The sequence below is a fragment of the Trypanosoma cruzi genome, genomic scaffold (assembly GCF_000209065.1).
Source record: "Trypanosoma cruzi strain CL Brener 1047053516725 genomic scaffold, whole genome shotgun sequence".
NCBI lineage: Eukaryota > Euglenozoa > Kinetoplastea > Trypanosomatida > Trypanosomatidae > Trypanosoma > Trypanosoma cruzi.
The window spans coordinates 149,442-168,533 of NW_001849575.1; the positions used below are offsets into that span (position 1 = coordinate 149,442).

Here is a 19,092-nt window from a genome sequence, read left to right on the forward strand (position 1 = left end):
TCATTTACTCCCTTTTCTCTCTCTTTTTTTTTTTTTTTTTTGTCTGCCCTGCCGTGACAATAGCCTGGCGGTTGAACAGGTGATACTTTCCTTTCACAAAGTTATTGAGGAAGAAAAGAAAAGAAAAGAAAACAACAACAAAACAAAAAAAAAAAAAAAAAAAAGGGGGAGTGGGGCGGAATTCAAATTATCATTACTATTTTATTTTGTTTTTATTATATTTTATTTATTTATTTTTTTTCATTATTATTATTATTATTAAAAAAAAAAAGATGCCTTCCAGACGTCGGGGGAAAAACAAACCAACGCCGTTAGACAACAGTATGAAGAAGGAGGAAAGTATGGGGGAAGTTCAAACAGAAAACGACAGGGTGTCACGGGCGGTAGTATCAAAAGTGCCTTCATCCAAGCAAAGTGTCTTGAAAGGGCAACAGGCATGCAGTGAAGACGTGGATTTAAAACATCATGACAAGAAGAAGACAAGCAATGCGACTACTACTTCTTTTAAAAAACCAAAAGCTCCATTGGTGAAGCAAAGTGATACCGATACTTCTGGTCCTCCGGCGGCAGAATGGTATGGGTTTGGATGGATCAAAGGGATTTTCACATCCCTGTTTGCAAAGGAGGAGTTTATTGATATCTCTGTAGCCCGCGATGTGACAGCCGAGCAGGTTCGCACCTTCAAATTAGTGGATCGACTCCTTCCTCCATTTGCCAAGCGGCCGGTATTTTACACCGTGGATTTCTTTTCCACTCGTCGTGTGATGCTTGTCCTGTTGCTTATTGCCATCCTTCTTGGGTACTACAACTTTCATGAAGACGTGTTATCTTTTACTGCCGCATTTATCATTGCAGATGAAGATCGTCCGGGTGTGCATTTTTTGCAAAATTACACGATGCGCCGGAAACATCCTGTGATGATTATTCCCGGCTTTATCTCCACCGCGCTTGAGGTGTGGAAAGACAACTTGGAGTGTGTGCAGGCACAACGGTCAATAGCGTCTAATTTCCGCCAGCGTATGTTTGGCCCACGGTTGTTATTTTTACTATTTATGGACCCTCTCTGTTATTTAAGACTTTTTTCTTTGGACAAACGTACTGGCTTTGATCCACCAGGGGTGAAAATCCGTCCTGACATTGGCTTTAGCGCCTCCGACTTCTTTATGCCTGGATACTGGGTGTGGGCTAAGGTGCTACTCAACCTTGCAGACATTGGTTACGATCCACAGAGCGTGGGGGTCTTCTCCTACGACTGGAGGTTGTCTCCACGTCGTATGCACCAACGGGATGGGTATTATTATTATCTCCGGAATCAGCTTTTGTACCTGTATGAAAAGAATGGGGAAAAGGTAGTCATCATTTCCCATAGTTATGGTACAGACGTTCTTATTGATTTTCTACGTTGGTCAGACTCTCACGAACCAGGGTGGGTGGATAAACATATGGCTTTCTGGATCAATATCGGTGGGCCTGTGTTGGGTGTGGCAAAGTCGGTGTCCGCTGTGCTCACAGGGGACGCGAAAGATACACTAACACTTCCGAGCCCCGTGCGTCAGGTTCTCGAAACCCATTTGTCCCGCTCCCTCCGTGCGGAAGCAATGCGCACATGGTCTTGCCTAACAGCCATGTACCCATTTGGTTGCGATGCCCTTTTTCCAGACATCTTAACTCTTCCCAATCGCACCCGTCTTACACCAAAACAGGTTCTTAAACTCACAGCGCAGCGATTGCGTGAAAGCGGCCATGAGGCGCAGAAGGAACACGTTGAGGAACTCTTGGATCACTTTGACGAGCTTCCCTTCCTTCCTCGGTCACCGAATTTAACGGTAGTTTGTTTATATGGCGTTGATCGGCAAACAGAGGTGGGTTACATTTTGGGCGATGATGATTTCGTCAACCTCACCTACCATCAGTTTGAACGTGCCACCAATGGGGTAATTCTTGGCAACGGTGACGGAACTGTACCCCTCATGTCACTTGGATACATGTGCCGTGCAGAGAATGGCTGGAAGCAGAATGTGGGTCGTGTCATCACGCGGGAACATAAGCACTGTGCAGGTTCATTGATGGAGTTACGCGGGGGGACTAACAGTGGCGATCATGTTGACATTCTTGGAAATTACGACCTTATTGAGACGATACTGAAGATTGTTTCAGGCAACGCAGAAAACGATGAAGTAAAAGATCGCATTTACTCCGACGTGGATGAGCGGATTGCGGAGGCCGCGGAGTGCGCCACCAAAGGGAATTCGAACCCCATCCCTCAGTAGATGAAGTGGTTTGCAGTGGTGGGGTGGGGAGAAGTAAAACGCACATGTGTACAAGGAAGTATACAAAGCAAACACACCCACGAACACGCCCCGGCTCTAAAGCCATCCATACCTCTCTTACACATTAATGGACCGCCATTGGATACAGATGCGAGGCATATCGCAGTTTTATTATTATTATTATTATTATTATTTTTCGTTGCTTCATTCTGTTGTTGTTGTTGTTGTTGTTGGTTTGTTTTGTTTACCCTTTCATCCAGTGTGTTAGGGGGTGAGTAGCCGCAGAGAGGGAGTACTGCGGCGTCATGGAAAAGAGAACGAGAGGAGGAGGAGGAGGAGGAAAAGGGACGGGGCGCAGCGAAGCCACACGCACACAGGAACGACAAGAAGGAAGGAAAAAAGACATGGAAAGTAAAGGCACGCCAACAACACGACATCCACACGTCTTGACGACAGCGCGGTGCAAAAAAGAGACGTTGTGGCACGGGACACCGAAAAGGCAGACGAACCCAACGACAGCGGTGGCCTCTAAAAGTGAAGTCGTTGCCACTTCTCCACATGATGGGGGTAGCGGGAGGCTGCCGGAGGACAGCCAGGAGGCGACAGACGAAGTGGTGACGCTCTCCTCCGCCTCATCCCCACTTTCCCGCGCGTTGGACGGGTCATGCATGCCTTTTGCCCCACCTTTGGGCAGTGACACGGCGGTCACTGTGGCGTGTGGCCCGGTCAACAGGTCTTCGCTCCTGTCTACAGAGGAACAAACGGCACATGCGAGTTTGGGTCAGTCCGATGCCATGACGGACAGGCGACGGAGCGAAGAAATGCTGTATTACCTTGAAGCGGCTCGTGCACTACGTGAGGTGACGAGTGGTGTGGAAGCCCGAGAACAGTGTTTGAGGGACGAGATTGAACGGCAAAGTACACTTTATGAAGCAAAGAAATTAGATCTTGCTGAGAAACAGAGGGTGTATGAACGTCTTCACGAATCCACGTTGCGTCTCACACGGAATGTACGTAGATTAGATAGTGAAAATGATCGTATACGTGATCGGCTCACAAAACTTCAAATGGCGATTGAAAAAATGGAGTCTAGAAAACTACCCCGACATATACAACAGGATGTTGACCGCGTGGTACGTTGCGAGTCCGTTCCATCATGGCAAGGGGCCAATCAGCGTGTTGGTGGTGGTGAAGCCATTGTTCCCATGCGGAGTGTTGGTTCTGTCGCCAAGAATACATTAATGACGGAACTTGAAATGTATACACAAAAACTTCGATCCGCCGAGGTACGGCATGACAAATTAATAAAAGAACTGCAATTGGCCGTTGCAAGAAGAAAAGGACGCGCTGCCGCCTACAATAGTTTTGGCGCCTCACTCTCCTTCTCTGGGTACTCGGGAATGGGAAATAGGGATGGTTCATTCCTTACAGATAGTGTGGGGGAATCTATTGCCATTCAACAGTTGGAACGGATGATTGACGACAGTCTTATCCGTTGCAAATAAATAAATAAATAAATACAAATAAATATCTGGCAACTAATGAGAATAACAACAACAAGAAGATGAAGGGGAAGAAGGATAACTGAAAAAAAAAAAAAAAAAAAAAAAAAAGGAGTATAAGAAGATGAACTTTGATAAAGGCAGAAAGAGACATTAGAGTAATTGTTACAGTGAGGATAAATATCACCACCTCCATGCACCTTTTTACAAATCTACATAGTACCGTATTTATATCATTGTAGTAAAAAAAAAAAAAAAAGGGGGGTGGGGGAGGAGTGGGGGGAGGATTGTACGAGAACGAAAGAAAGAAACAAAAACAGTTATATACATATATATATATTGTATCTGTGGGAAGGTGGGTGTGGATGTGTGGGGTGGGTGGGTATTTATTTATTTATTTATTTATTTTTGCGTCATTGTCTTCTTTTTTGTTTGTTTGTTTCATTGACTCCCATTTGTATCATATATTTTAAATGCCGTGCTTATTTGTTGGTGGTGCAGTTTTCTCTTTTTTTTGTGTGTGGGTGGGTGGGAAGGTGGAAGAGGAAGTGGAAAGTAAAAGAGTTGGCATGCGATGTGTTTCAAAAAAAAAAAAAAAAGGGAAGAAAAGGGGAAAGAAAAGGGGAAAGAAAAGGAAAGAAGAATTAATTGACATGCAAAAAGGGAAAGTGCGGCTCTTTTTTTTTTTTTTTCTCGGAACTTTCTGCTTCTCTTTATTTCTGTGTGCGTGTCTGTTTGTTTGTTGTGATGTGAATATCATAAACACACACACACACACACACAGAGAGAGAGAGAGAGGCCGATTTGTGACATGACGGGTAATAATTCCCCTTCCTTTTTTCTTTTTTTCCTCTCCTCTGAATGTAGTGAAGGAGTCTGTTGTTTTTTGTTTTTTTTTTTTTTTGTGTGTGTGTGTGTGTGCTTAGTGGGAATAATTAAGTGAAGGGACCTCAGTCTTGTAGATTATAGGGAGAGTGGGAAGGAGAGGGGAAAAAAAAATAAATAAATAAAAAAGGAATCATTTGCATTAGGAGCGTTTTTTTCTTTCTTTTCTTTTTCTCTTCTCTTCTCTACATACATATACACACACATATATATATACATACATACATACATATATATAGATATATATTTTATGGATTTCTTTATGTATTTATACGCCTAATGACATCATCTCCTATTGCGTCAAGAAAATGCAGGAATTTAATAACAAATGGCCGATGGGCAAATTATGGCCGCACCAGTTACGGCGGCAATCCTGTTGTTCAACAAACATTACCTGCATTTTATTTATACTTTACCCCTGTTTACGTCGTACTTGCCTTTTTCCTTGTGGCGGCATTATTTATTCCATTGGGTGTTATTTCTATCCTTGCCAGTGATCGCTTCTATGAGGTACGGCAAGCGTACAACGAGATTCATCGGTACCAGTATATACCGACAAACCCAGCGGTCAATATAAATCAAGGTATTCGATCATTTACGGTAGGAAATAAAACATACAAGCAAGGCACCCGTACACGAGTCATGCTGGAGGTGCGTGAGACATTAAAAGCTCCGGTGTATCTTTACTATACATTGGGGAACTTCTTTCAAAACTTTAGGGATTACCACAATGGGGCCTCACGGAACTTGCTGCGTGGAACCGAACGTCGTAGTGGGAGGTACAAGGAATGTGAACCGTTTCAAAAACCCGGATTTTTGAATGATGCGCTGGGAAAAGAAGTACACGTTGATGTTGACGGTAAAATACATGTGATGCATTACGGGGATTTTATTTATAACCCGTGTGGGATGGCACCATGGTCCATGTTTAATGATACCTTTGTTCTTTACCGTGTGGTAAACCCAAAGACTGGCAACGCACCATCCGCAGCCGATCTCGTTATGATTTGTAATTCGAGTGATTTTGGTCCCAGAGGCGAACCCCTCGGTCAAAGTGCCTCGCCCAATCACTGCCACAAGAAGGGTATCACTTGGAAAGCAGATGAAGAGATACGATATAAGCCGTTGCAACCACAACTTAAATGGTGGTCTCTGCGCTATCCCTACCCTAATGATAATGTGTATCTCACAAACGGATGGTACGTGGATGAGCCCGGACATAGTTTAACCGATCCATCCGATTATGACTTACAAGTGTGGCTACGAGGAGCGGCGCTACCAAACTTTAGGAAACTGCTTCGAATTATTGACGTGGACCTTGAAAAGGGACAATATGTCATGGAAATTGAAGAGTTTTTTGACGTCACGACATTTCGAGGATCAAAAGGGTTTCTTCTCCGTACAACTTCGTGGGTAGGAAAGGACGGTCATGCCCTTGGAATCGCCTTTCTTGTCGTTGGGGCCCTGTCATTTGTATTGGGTGCAAGTTTTGCTATTGAGTTTTTTTTGCAGCGGAACAGGGATGATCGCCCGCTGCCGGAACCCAAAGCACGTTGGTACATATTTGACCCCAATGGTGTTGAAATGAGGGTATATTATGAACAATTAACCAAACGTCAAGTACCCAAAAGACAAAGTTTTCAAAATGAAATACAATAAAATCAACTATGGATTTTATCATACCCTAACTCGTTGTTTTTTGTTGTTGTTGTTTTGTTTTTTCGCCTTAGTATAAATATAAATATATTTATGTATGTTTAACTGATTCTATCCTCTGCTGAAGATAAACAAGTGATTTACTCTTGTTTTTGCTTTTCACCAACGCTTTTTTTGTTTTTTTGTTTTTTGTTTTTATTATGCTTTCTTTTTGTTTTATTTAATTTCTTGTTGTTTGGTTCTCCGGCTGGAAGAAACAAGCGAAGGAAAAGAAAGGTGATACCACACGCACGCACAAGATTCTGGCTGCTGCGGACGGAGGAGAGCTGCGTGTTCAATTCCAACGCCATCTTGCGCCACGTTGCGTGCCTTGAGCGGAGCGGCGGCTTCCTGCACGGCCGTACTTGCTGGAGGGCAACCAGGTGGAAATGTGGCTCCACTTTGCGGAAACAGAGCTGGAAGCTTCGTCCGCACCGTTTGTGCTGGACGCGTTGAAGGTCGATTACAGCCACACGGAAATCCGCACGGTTGCTGCGCCGTACTTCTTCCAGCACTGCGACGCCGCCGGCCACACGACATTGTGGCGCTGTGTGTGTTGTGCGGCCAGGGCATGCCGGCGATTGTGAGGGACGTGGAGGACACGGAGCTGCTTGACTCGGAGGAGGTGGCGGATGTTGCGGCGCAGCGGGAGCGCATGACGGAGTGCCTGTGCTGGGAGGGCCCGACGATCCCGAGGCCTGTGCTGGAGGGGCGCGTGTTGAAGTGAGCGTGACGTGCCTGTGAGGGCCTGCGGAGAGGGAACAACAGTAACAGTGACTGTGGGAGTGTGAGGAAGGGTGCGAGGGCGAGGAGCGCTTCTCTCATTTTTTTTTTTTGATTGTTGTTGAACCGCGCCCACTTAATTGCTGTTGTGGTGCGTGACTCTCATTGCTGGATGGGACGGTGCGTGGCTGACTGACTCTTCTCTTCTTTTGCTTTCACTCCGCGTTGACGGGGCGTTAGTTTGTGCTGAAGGCTACACGCAACTGACAGGAGTGATGGCGATGATGATGACTGGCCGTGTGCTGCTGGTGTGTGCCCTCTGCGTGCTGTGGTGCGGTGTCGGCGGCGGTTTTGCGGACAAGGTGGTGGAAGCTCCTGCCGGTGTTGTTGCCAGTAAAAGAACGGATGAGGAGAATTTGATCTTGAATTGGTATTTTCTGATTCGGGAAGAATGCGCGAATGAAAGCACGACAGGAGGGAAGTTGAATGTGACAGCTGAGAGGATCTGTATTCACAAAGTGATGAAGGGGGTTTGTGACGCTTTTTATGATAAAACGCCGGGTGTAACTCATGACCGTGACGTTGAGTTTATTTGTACGTATTACGCTACCATTCCAGAGGAGCCCGTCGAACCCCCAACACCGCAAGGGCCACCATCAGATTCAGCTGTCAGCAGTACCACCAGTAATGAGGGGACGCCGAAGAATGCACCGGAATCCGATGATGCAGGGAGAGGAGAAGGAAAAGAAGATGAAAAGGAGCACGGCAATACGAAGCAAACACCAGTCGAAACCGCCGCTGTGGAAAATGACACGAAGACTACCGACAGCGACGGCAGCACCGCGGTCTCCCACGCCACCTCCCCTCTTTTGCTTCTTCTTCTTGTTGTGTGTGCGGCGGCTGCTGCGGTGGTGGCCGCGTGAGAGTGAGGGAGAGAGAGCCATGCACCGCTCGCACACACACTCGTCCTTCTCTCACTCTCTGTGTGTGTCCCCTTGCATGGACTCTCGCCCTCACCTCATCCCACGAAGCACACACATAATGTGCCCATTGTATATATGAATGCACACCCATGCAGGCCCGTTGGTGCTCTCTTTTGCACCACACGCACCGCTGCCGTCCTGCCTGGCTGCATGGGCGGAGCACCGTAACTGTTTTTTGTTTTTCATTGCATTGAGTGGGCGACCTCTCTCTCTCTCCCTGTGTGTGTGTTTTGCTTTACGGGAGCAATGAGAATGTGTGCGCTGGTCGTCCCACGCTTCGGCTTTTTTTTTTTTTCTTTTACTCTTTTTTTATTGTTTTACTTGTGTTTTGGTTGAGTGCATCCATTCCGTGAGCTTTGTGTGTCTGTTCCGACGCCGTGGGAGTGCGTGTGTGCTATCCGCTTTTCTCTATTCCGTTGCTTTCTTTGAAATCTTTTTTGCCGTACAGATGCTCTGCATGTATAGGCGCTGAAAAACACACGCGCAGATGCAAATACGCCGTGTGGCTCACCCTGTGTAGAGGTGAGAACGCTGAGAACGCACACACGCAAAAGGTTTTGGCTGCGATGGCCATTGCAAGGAGGGAGGACGGGAGCTTGCGATCTGTCTTGTTGATGTGCTGGTTGTGTGGTACTGGAGGCGTGCAGGCAGTGAGTGGTGTGGCATTAAGGATGCCTGGGGAAACCGCTGACAGATTCCCGCCCAGATGCGCGTGCTGCCGTGTCTCTTTTGCTTTACATTGGCCGATGGGGATCCTCCGGCTGTGCGGAGCGGTGTGCGAATGCGCTGGAAGGATGAACAGTAAAATGACTGGTGGCAGCGCGCGGGTTCTGCGAAGGACGGCTGTGTGTTTTTGCATTCCGCAGGTTGCTTTGCTGGATGTGGGCGTTGCTCGGTGTGTGCTGACGCGTGAGTAACGACACGCTCGCCGTGACTCCTGCTGTTGGTGGCAGTCGCTGTGTGTTTCCGGTGCACTGTTCTTTCTTCTCGTTCCGTGTTTCTGTGTGCGTGAGTTGTTGTTGTTGGGAGTGACTGCGGCGGGGATGATGGTGCCACTCACTGTGGATGGCGGTGCTTATTCTTTCACCCATATTTTATTAGCCTGTTTTTCTTCATTTCTGTCACTCTCTTACGAAGAAAGAAAACAAGCGCTAATTGCTACTGTGAAATTCGAAGGCTCTGAAAGGACCAACAGCACACACACCGCCCACACACACATATTTATATGCTCTCACGTGTTGCTGCAGTGAAGGCACCCCGCACACACAACCGTCGCCGCGTGACCGGATCCAGCGGAAGGAGGAGGGAAGGAAGAGAGAGTGAGCCGCAGAGGCCCAACATGTCCCGGCATTTGTTTACTTCCGCGGTGCTGCTTCTCCTCGTCGTGATGATGTGCGACACTGGAAGAGCTGTGAAAGCTGATGAGCCAACGTCAGGTCAGGGATCTTCACTGGATAAACATATTGCTTGGAGAGATACGAAAGATGGAGAAACAGTCGATTCGCTCCATGCTCCCAGTCTTGTTGAGGTGAATGGTGGCGTGTTTGCCTTTGCCGTGGCGCTGTTGAAGAAAGAAAACCATTTCTTTACTGGGATTGCCTCGGAGTTCCTTGAGTTGAGTGGTGAAAACCCGAAAAAATTGGGTGGAAGTAAATTGAAGACAAAGGCACTGGAGAAATGTTCTTCCCAAGAAGGCAAATGCCCCTCTCAGTCAACGAATTGCGCTGGTTCCCAATGTTTCCACAGCGCACATGTGAGCCGGCCAACAACAGTTGTGAAGGGAAGTGACATTTACATGCTTGCTGGAAAATACATCAGGGAAAATGTCCCTGTTTGTCAGGGTGAGGCTGACGCGGCCTCATGGGGTCTTTTGCTGGTAAAGGGGAATGTCAGTGAAGAAAAGGAGAAACGAATTGTTTGGGAAGATACTGACGATCTCCCGTGCACTTCGATTGTAAAGCTTTATGAATCCTGGGTATTGCTCATTGGAGGCGGTGGATCGGGTATTAAGATGGATGACGATACGCTTGTGTTCCCGTTGGAAGCCGTGAAAGAGGACGGCACTGAAAGTGAAGCAAAGGAAGAAAAGAATAACAACGTTTCGCTGATCCTATACTCAAAGGATACTAAGAATTGGACGCTGTCGAAGGGGATGTCTGCCTATGGCTGCACTGATCCCTCCGTCGTGGAGTGGAAGAACAAACTCATGATGATGACTGCGTGTGATGATGGCCGCCGCAGGGTGTACGAGTCCGGTGACAAGGGGGATTCGTGGACGGAGGCCCTCGGGACATTCTCGCGCGTGTGGGGCAACAACCAAAAGCGACATGAGAAGGGCGTTAGGGGCGGGTTCATCACAGCGAATATTGACGGTGTTGATGGTGCTAAGAGAACTGTGATGCTCGTTACTCTGCCGGTGTTTTCCAAGGAAAAAGAGAAAAAGGGCGTACTCCATCTTTGGCTGACGGACAACACGCACATTGTTGATATTGGGCCGGTATCCGGTGATGATGACGTTGCCGCCAGCTCCCTGTTGTACAGTGGTGCAATTAACACTGATAATGAGAATAAGGAGGGGTTGATTGCGCTGTACGAGAAGAAGGACGATGGGTTCAGACAATCATCCAGTATGGTCTCTGTGCTTCTGACTGAGCAGCTGAAGCGGGTGAAGGAGGTGCTGGCTACATGGAAGAAAGTGGACGAACGTGTCTCCAAGCTGTGTCCTTTTTCACGTGCTACGGAGGATTCCTCAACTGACAGTCCCTGCAGCGCTGGTAAGATCAAGGATGGGCTGGTTGGCTTTTTGTCCGGCAACTTCTCTGATACCACATGGAGGGACGAGTACCTCGGGGTGGACGCCACAGTAAAGAAAGGAACGAATGGGGCGGCAACAGAGGTAACTGAGAATTCCGATGGTGTGAAGTTCCGGGGAGGGTGGGCGGAGTGGCCCGTTGGCAGTCAGGGGGAGAATCAGCTGTACCACTTTGCAAACTACAACTTCACTCTTGTGGCGACGGTGTCCATCCACGGTGAGCCTAAAAGTGACAGCGTCCCTTTGATGGGTGTGCGTGCAGGCAGTGACGGAGGAACAAAACTTATGGAGTTGTCGTACGGCAGCGGAAAGAAGTGGCAGGCGCTGTGCGGTGGCAGAACAACCGCGGAGCACAGCAGCACTTGGGATCCACAGAGAGAATACCAAGTGGCCATTGTGCTACAGAACGGAAAACAGGGCTCCGTGTACGTCGATGGTCAGCGTGTGTGTGAGAGTGTGCAAAGTAAATTGGAAACTACAGAATCGAAAGGGATTTCCCACTTCTACATTGGAGGGGATGGAGTCAATGCAGAGAACACGGCGGGTGACGAAGGTGTGTCTGTGACTGTGACAAACGTCCTGCTGTACAACCGCCCGTTGACATTTACTGGTGGGAGTGCCGATTTGGAAGAAGATATTGCGTCACATTCTGAGGCTTCAGTGGAGCAAGCGGCGTCGCAGCAGTCTCGAAAGAAAAGTGAAGAACAGCAAGTGCCGGCAGCTTCGAGCTCCCATGCCGTTGGAGAAACAACAGGCGACGGCGGCATTGTGCGTGGGAGCGGACTGCTGCCATTGCTTCTTCTTCTGTTGGGACTGTGGGGGTTTGCGGCTCTGTGAGGACTGACTGGCTGCCGCGTGGGACACTTGCGACCTCCCGAGTACAGAATTACTATTCCCATAGGAACAAATTTCTCTCATAAAACCTTTTTTTGTGTGTGCGTTGTTTAGTTTCTTTTTTTAAATCACTCATCTCCCATCCCCTCTTTTTTGCTTTTGGGGGCAATCAATATGGAACTTTTTTCTTTTTGACTCTCCTCTCTTTTCAATTGTTTCTTCTGCACTCTTCGTGTGAGGGGTGCCGTGTGTTTCCCGCCCAACTGCTCCACTCGCACACCCACCGACACGCTCATGAGGACGGCCCTGTGCGCCTCGCCTGCTGCACGCGTGAGGAGGGGCCGCGACGAACGGCGCGCTGAGGGAGCCGTGACGTGTGGGCGTGCGACGAGGGCCTGTGGGGCGGAGCACACATTTCTTCCCCTCTTGTTTTGCTTTCTTTGCGGTCAGGGCGGGCAGACACCCGCAGCGCCACACACACAGCCACACCCTGCCGCTGTAAAAAAAGGATTTTTGATTGCTTTATTTGACTTTCTCACTGTTTTATTATTATTATTATTATTATTTGGGTGTAGCCGTAGTAGAGGACGACTTTTTTTCCTTTTCTTTTTTTCCTTTCTTTTTTTTTCTTTTTTTTTTTTTTTTTTCATTCTTTTCAAAGTGTGTGGTGTGGAAGGGTGAAGATGAATTTTTGTTTATTTATTTTTATTTAATTTTTTAATGAATGGTCGCTGCTTTTTCTGCAGTGCGATATTGTGAGCCTGAGCAGTCTTTTTCTCTTTATTTCTGCCATGCACCTCTGCTGTACAGTTTTGTTTGTGCGTCCCCTCATATGCTCTGCTCCTGTTTTTACTTCTTTGCTTCGTGTGTCTGCAGGCACACACACAACCACATGCACGCACAAAATACACATTGCAGTGGATTTGGATGCTTCTTTTGTAGCGTGTGCTGGCGGTTGCGGGTGGCTGCTGCTTCCTCCGTGGGCATGAAGGGAAGGAGGAGAGAGGGAGCGCGCACCGCGAGTCACTTTTCCTGTGGGTGTGATGCGCGCGGTGGGCTGCGACTGCTGTGGAGGGCCGCATCCTTTCGGTGTGCGCTTCTCCGCCATCGTGCCGTGCGTTTGCGCATGTCATTTGTTGTGCGCGTGCGTGCTGGGCATGTTTTTCCGGAGCGTTGGGCGGCCACCATCTGTCTATGGCGGCTTGTGTGAGTGAGCACGTGCGGATGAGGGTCAGGGCGTATGGAATGAAGGAATGGCTTGAGGAAAGGAGAATTTAATTTGGAGGGTATTTGGACCGGATTCATTTGGCTGCGGTGGACACATGCACGACGGATGTGTTTCCGCATAATGGGGGAGAATGCGACAGGATTTTCCGAAGCGGCCCGTCAATGCAATTCGGGTTTCATAGCACTGAGGCACAGTGGTCTTCCTGCAATGGCTGGTGGCGGTTCCTAGTGGACCGGTGTATTTATGCCGCTGCTGCTGCTCGAGGAGGCGTGGAAGTGCGATTTGAGGTGAGTGGCGGAAGGGCCACACATCCCGCAGTGACGGTCGTCGTTGGCCCAGCGGGTGCCTCTGAAGGTTTTGTTGGATGCAACGTCCTTATGCCCGTCTCTGGATGGCGACTCCCTGATGCAGTCAATGAACGGGGCTGGGAGCGACGGAGAGACGCAAGCACGTGTGGATGTTCGGAGCGGCCGGCGCACCGCACGCTGAGAGCATGGCACGGTGAGGGCCGGACCTAAAAAAGGGACACCGCGTGGGACGTCAATCCTCACTGCAGCGACCGCCACCGAATTCGGATTTGCTCGCACCTTCTGCGGTCCTTCTTCCTCTCCTCACTTCTGTGCCGAGGACTGTGCCGCGGGATCCAGCAGCGCGATGTTTGGCCGCAGGAGCATGGCCCGAACAAATGCTTTGTGGGAGGGGGATGTGCACTGCGACGAGAAGGAAGAAAATGTTGCGAGACGACCACCACCACAAGACCGGAGTGAAGTTGTGTTTTGTCTGCTTGCGCGAGGGCAGCCTGCCACCTGGTCGGTTAGGAGGATTATTTTTTTTTGCGTCGTTGCGCTCTCTTTTTATTCCGCTGCGTTTTCATGCGGAACTGCGAAGGGAGATTTGCAAGAAATTCCTGCGAGGCGTCCATGCCGTCGTCGGAAAAGCGGATTCCCCCTTGAAAAACGCTACTTTTTAAATTTGTTTTGGGCGGGGAGTTCCTGTCGATTCACTGCGGTTTTGTTTTGCGGATTTGATGCGTGTGTTTCCGAGCGGTTCGATCTGTGCTCCCAGCCCACTCGGATGTGGTGTGCGCGTCGACGTGAAGGTGCCTGCCAGCCGTTTTGTTGCCTCCCCCGCTGTGGCTGCCGCCGCTGCCTTCTTCCCTTCCTGAGGTCCTGCGGCTTCTTGACAAGATGTTTTGGAGAAGGCGTTGCCGCTCTTATCGTCCATGGTATTTTGATTCTGGTGTCGCGGTCAGGAGACATTGAACGAGAGGGTTTGCTGCCCTTTTGTTTTATTTATCCTCTTTGCCTGACGGCCAGTTCTACACAAACGTGCTCCTCGGCACCTCAGTTGGTGCTGGCGGGTTTGCTCACAGTTGTCACTGGCAATCGCATGCGCCAACTCTTCTCTGCTCCTTTTTAGTGTCGCATTTTCTTATTGATTGACGGACGCCATTCTGTCCGGCGTGCTACTTTGATTGGATTGTGTGGGACTGCTTGCCAACGCCATCGGAGAAAACAGGCCAACTTTTTCACGTATTTAATTGCCACCTCGCGCGCAGGTATTTTTTTCACATGTTCTGTTGATGTGTACTCAAGTAGCGAGGAATCCGGAACTATGCGTGCGTGGAATTATTCCTGCCATGTGAGCTGCGGGCAACACCGAGGGACTGCCACTTTGACTCCGCAGAGTTGTTGCGTCTCTTTGCAGGGCTGGCAGGAAAATTCCATGCAGCCAGCTACTGCTGGTGTGTCCTCAAATGATGTCACTCCATGCGAATAATGTGCTTCATCGAGTGAGGGTGTTGATTGGGTTTGTGTGCACTCTGATTGTGTTTGCTACTTTGTGCGGGCACGCAACACTTGAGTGCTGGGAGAATGGAGCGGGGCGATGCATGGCTGCGTCTCGCCCATTGTTCACTGCACGGTGGTGTGGTGCACATTGTGGTGTTGACTCTGCGATGTGACTGCGGTCCCCTGCGCGGCAATGGTGGTGGGTGGAGGAGAGTGTTGACCCGCGGCGGGACGGTGGGATCGTGCCTCCTTTTCTCTTTGTTCCTTCCCTTTTGTGAAGGTGTGCACTTATTTTTTGTGTCGGTGATGGAGCAAACAGACCGACAACGTGAATAAAACAAAATAAAAATGGGCGATAATGTGGCGGTGTTGGGGTTGGTTGCACGCCTCGTGTTGCTGCGGGGGCGGTGGGCCTCGGCTGCTTCACCGACAGGCGTTGCAGTGCGGCTGCATGGCGCACTGACCGCCCCGCCGTGCGAGTGCCACGCCCAACGCCATTGGGACTGCGGGACGAAACAGACGCGAGTGTCCTTTGGAGCCCGCGGCACCTGCTGGCCGCAGTTGGGCGGTGCGAGTGGGATGCTTCACCGCACGGGTGTTGTGATGGCACCTCGCCGTGGCTCTTGTGATGGTTCCGACGCTGCAGCTCGACATGTGGTGGGGAGTGAAGTGTGGCCGCAGTGGACCATGAGCAGCACCAACGTGAGGCTGAGTGATTTCCTTTGGAATTATGTTGGCGGCAGGGCGGCCGTTGATGAAAGACTACAATGTGACGATGGAGATGTTTGTTCAGGAGCCGGATGATTACGTACAAGACCAGCGGCTTCTTGAAGAAATTCTTAACTTAACTGCGTACCAAGCGCTGGAGGCCATTACTAAGCCTCTTCACGAAGGTGTGCTTTCTCTCGGGCAACGTAGGGACTATGAAAGAAAGGATACGATCACTCCTCTTGCAAGGGGAAAACCAAACGGGGTACTCACGCAGGTACTGACAGAAGCGAGGCGGGAGGCAGAGGGAAGGCTAAGACGAACGCAAGAAATGAAATTTACCATTTCCACTAATATCGAAGATGTACATTTTAAGGGAAGAGTTCGCGTCAATGAAATGAAGCTGAACGACTTTCTTACGAGGGAACTGGACGGCAGGGGCGTTGTGGACACCAATCGGGATGTCTTGCTGGAGGAGTTTTTCAAGGACCCCACGAAGTATATCCGTGATAAAGGAGCATTGAACGAAATACAGGCATCAGGTCATTATTTGGGTATGAAGCGAGCTGTAAAGGGTGAAGTGATCTTCGATGGGGATATACGCAAGCTTTGCGATAAGGGTGTCAACAATCTACCGGGGTGGTCGTTAGCTGCTGCGGAGGTAAAAGCAGCTGTTCGTAACTCCACTAAACGTTTCTTGGATGCAGCTGCCGAGGAAGCGAGGAACCCAACGATGACGAGCGCACCGGAGAAACTGGAGGGATGCTACAAGTCTGTGCACAATGCGAGGTGGAGCCATGCGGTGGAACTTCCGGACGGCGTGGAGCGAAAGAAAACGAGGACGGGAATGGGGGTGCATGAGGGGAGGCCAGAACAGTCATGGACGTACAAGAAAGCTGACGACGCTATCGAAAAGAATGACGCTGTGCAGCAATTCGGTGCAGCACCTCCCGCGTTGATGGTGCTCGCCTCGGAGAAGGGATGGCCGTACTCGCGGAATACGATGCAGGATCCTCCTAAGGACGTTTTTGTAAACTGTGAGGTGGATCGAGTGTGGCAGATCGTCAAGGGCGATCTAACCGCGTGGCTCAGCCCTCACGGTGGGACCGACTTTAAGCCCGAGCGACGTGTGTTGATTGGGACGCCCGGGATCGGGAAGTCGGTGGCTGTCGGCTCGTACCTCCTCTACCAGCTGCCGCACGACGATGCCGAGAAAATCCAAGTGGCAATCCACTGTTTTGGTGGAGGAGATGCGTACGTGTTTGACAAGACCACCAGAGCGGTGACAAGATACGGCGATGAGGACATGTGCATCTCGGAGTTGAGAAGTTTGAGGGGGCATGGGAGGAATGTGTATATTATCTACGATGTGGCGAAGGAGGGAACGCCGCCACCGAGACATTTTGCGCCTACTTCTGGATGGGGCATGATTGCGGTGTCATTCCCAAAGGTAACCAACTATGATGAGTGGGCGAAGCAACTACAAGCCGCGCGAACCATCGCGAATTGCCCCGACGAGATGGATGTGAAGGCGATGTGCGCCTGGATAACGCGTGATGAGACTAAAGAGAAACAAGCGGAATACTGGAAAGAGGTCAAAAAACACATGTATCTTTTGGGACCGATTCCACGTCACGTCTTTGATGAGGAGGCGTTTACGGAACGCTGCGGAGCGGTGAGGTTTGCATTGCAATCGATCAAAGAGGTAACTGTGAAAGAGTACTTTTCACGGGGAGGTGAGTCGCCATGGTATTCTGAGGATCCGTCCCACAAGCCTGTGAAAGTTGTTCGGGAAATATACGCAGGCGGTGTGATCCTTTTCAATGCACCGATATCTGATTGCTTCGAGGAACGGGCATTGGAACGTTTCCCAAGTGTAACAAAATAAAATAGCTTTTTGAAGCTGATGTTGGCGTCGAAGGATAATATTTTGCCAATGTTTTTTGGATGGTTTGCTTTGAAATCGTTCACGGAGAGTGCCTTTGTCAAGACAATAGGGACGAAACTCACGGAGTTTGAGCCGCCAACAGGACGTCAAGCAAAGCCCTGCGTCTTGAAGTTGGCCCCTGAACCGCATCCCAAGGAAGATGAAGGTTTGCTGCCGAATGAATATGAAAAAACGATCCGTAAAATAAATTACGGGGTGCTGTGCAAACCGTGGGCCACAAACTTTCCGCTGGTGGACGCCTTTTTTTCTCGGAGTCCAATCCAATGACGCTGGTTGGGCTGCGGATGACTACGACGGGTGGGCACCACGCGACCGCCAGCACTGTGCGGCAGTTCACTGAGTGCGTGGCGGCATATTTTAGTGGTTGGGAGGAGTTATCCCGAGACATGTCGTGGGAGATTATTTACGTGCAGCACCCAGACAGCACGCCGATGACTGGCAGAGATGTGATGTCGACAATTCCAATAATGCGAGCGACGAGAGCCGTGAGACTCGGTGTTCTGGGAGGAAGAGGTGCGCGAGTACCAAGTGTCAATATCGTGCAGAGACTTTAGAAGAGACGAAGCTTTCCGAAGTGTGCAAAAAAATAATAATAATAGGAAAATAGATTAGGAAATTGGAAGTGAACGAGACAGTTCGATTTGTGGTAAAAAATATTGTGGGATTTATGTATTTTTGGATGCTTGTGTCTGAGCATGCGGTGCAGGTGCACCAGCCCCAAGCAGCAGCACCGTACACAAATGCCAAAATGTCCAACGCTATCGAACATAACAGTGACAAAAGAAATTAGGGAGGGAGTGGGGTTGTTTGGTTTCTGGTAGAAAAACATTGGGTGATTTTTATATGTTATTTTGATTGTGTGCGCATACGAGGCGTAATTGGAGAATTGCCCCGGTATGAGAGAATCATTGTGGTTGGCGGTGTCACGGCGTTACTGCATTGTCCATTTCCTTCTATTGTGTTCGAAAGCCCATCACTAACAGAAGCATCCTTAAGGGATGGACGAAGAATAAGTTCTATTGAGGAAATGATGCGCTCCGTGTGACCGCATGGAGTGAGGCTCCGTGTCATGGCTGGGTGAGGATCCGCTTCCTCGTGTGGCTCTTTGGGTGATTGCTAGCTCCGTGTGCGTTGTGTGCCGGCAGCTGGCTGTGGCTGTATACCGTTGGCCGTGGGATTGAACTGGAGGCGGTGGCGGTGTGCCTCTTCTCGTTTTTGTCCATTGGTGGTTGATTGCTGGCGGTGTGTGCGTTTGTTGTGTGGAGGGCCGAATCCTCTCACCCGCGGACTGACGGCACTGCGATGGTGTGTGTGTGTGTGAGGGCTGGTGTGGAGTCGCTGGCCAGGGCGAGGGCCTTTGGCGATGCTTTTCCCGCCTGTCTTTTGTTCCTTCCGTGTGTTTGTGCTGCTTCTTGCTCTTTTCCCCTCTCACCCTCTTTTTCTGTTTTCCTGCGTGGAGTGGCCGCATGCTCACGGGCCATGTTGATTGTGAGTGCCTCTTGGCGGCATCCATCCATCTCCCTCTCTCCCTCCGCCTGTCTGTCTGTCATTCCCTGTTGGGTGTGGCGTGTTGCACCGCGTGAGGGCTGGCCCGCAAACACCGACGGCCCGCCGTGACTTGCCGTGTTGCAGCTCTTTTCTGTGGGCGATGGTTCTCCGTGCCGTCCCTTCGGATTGTCTCGTGCCCCGCTCTCTGCGTGGGTGCTCTGCTCTG

At 49.8% G+C, this 19,092-nt stretch overlaps 5 protein-coding genes and 1 pseudogene across 5 annotated transcripts, besides 27 other annotated features; all 6 read left to right on the forward strand.

The window, feature by feature from the left end:
• Positions 1-7,898: a sequence feature (heterozygous, Esmeraldo-like haplotype).
• Positions 111-164: a microsatellite.
• Positions 187-261: a microsatellite.
• Tc00.1047053506757.10 (phospholipid:diacylglycerol acyltransferase, putative) lies at positions 273-2,270 on the forward strand (the record flags this gene model as incomplete). Its single annotated transcript, XM_811459.1, has 1 exon — positions 273-2,270. The coding sequence occupies one exon, from the start codon at positions 273-275 to the stop codon at positions 2,268-2,270; it is 1,998 nt and encodes a 665-aa protein (XP_816552.1).
• Positions 2,439-2,464: a microsatellite.
• Positions 2,481-2,503: a microsatellite.
• Tc00.1047053506757.20 (hypothetical protein, conserved) lies at positions 2,576-3,775 on the forward strand (the record flags this gene model as incomplete). The annotated part of the gene is made up of 1 exon (XM_811460.1): positions 2,576-3,775. One exon carries the CDS (start codon positions 2,576-2,578, stop codon positions 3,773-3,775), a length of 1,200 nt encoding a protein of 399 aa, XP_816553.1.
• Positions 2,592-2,616: a microsatellite.
• Positions 3,770-3,790: a microsatellite.
• Positions 3,858-3,883: a microsatellite.
• Positions 4,156-4,180: a microsatellite.
• Positions 4,358-4,413: a microsatellite.
• Positions 4,535-4,555: a microsatellite.
• Positions 4,763-4,786: a sequence feature (AT_rich).
• Positions 4,809-4,842: a sequence feature (T-rich).
• Positions 4,844-4,904: a microsatellite.
• Tc00.1047053506757.30 (hypothetical protein, conserved) lies at positions 4,937-6,316 on the forward strand (the record flags this gene model as incomplete). The annotated part of the gene is made up of 1 exon (XM_811461.1): positions 4,937-6,316. One exon carries the CDS (start codon positions 4,937-4,939, stop codon positions 6,314-6,316), a length of 1,380 nt encoding a protein of 459 aa, XP_816554.1.
• Positions 6,388-6,408: a sequence feature (AT_rich).
• Positions 6,453-6,556: a sequence feature (T-rich).
• Tc00.1047053506757.50 (mucin-associated surface protein (MASP), putative) lies at positions 7,351-7,998 on the forward strand (the record flags this gene model as incomplete). Its single annotated transcript, XM_811462.1, has 1 exon — positions 7,351-7,998. The coding sequence occupies one exon, from the start codon at positions 7,351-7,353 to the stop codon at positions 7,996-7,998; it is 648 nt and encodes a 215-aa protein (XP_816555.1).
• Positions 7,899-9,025: a sequence feature (areas merged during assembly that could not be assigned to a particular haplotype. This can correspond to areas where the two haplotypes were merged or to regions with more than two copies in the genome that were merged during assembly.).
• Positions 8,341-8,388: a sequence feature (T-rich).
• Positions 9,026-9,352: a sequence feature (heterozygous, non-Esmeraldo-like haplotype).
• Positions 9,284-11,707, forward strand: Tc00.1047053506757.60 (trans-sialidase, putative; the record flags this gene model as incomplete). The annotated part of the gene is made up of 1 exon (XM_811463.1): positions 9,284-11,707. One exon carries the CDS (start codon positions 9,284-9,286, stop codon positions 11,705-11,707), a length of 2,424 nt encoding a protein of 807 aa, XP_816556.1.
• Positions 9,353-11,483: a sequence feature (areas not merged during assembly with more than two copies in the genome that could not be assigned to a particular haplotype).
• Positions 11,484-12,193: a sequence feature (heterozygous, Esmeraldo-like haplotype).
• Positions 12,194-12,345: a sequence feature (areas merged during assembly that could not be assigned to a particular haplotype. This can correspond to areas where the two haplotypes were merged or to regions with more than two copies in the genome that were merged during assembly.).
• Positions 12,248-12,270: a microsatellite.
• Positions 12,297-12,360: a sequence feature (T-rich).
• Positions 12,346-12,797: a sequence feature (heterozygous, Esmeraldo-like haplotype).
• Positions 12,391-12,426: a sequence feature (AT_rich).
• Positions 12,798-19,092: part of a sequence feature (areas not merged during assembly with more than two copies in the genome that could not be assigned to a particular haplotype) that runs on past the window's edge.
• On the forward strand, positions 15,453-17,867 carry Tc00.1047053506757.70 (annotated as a pseudogene).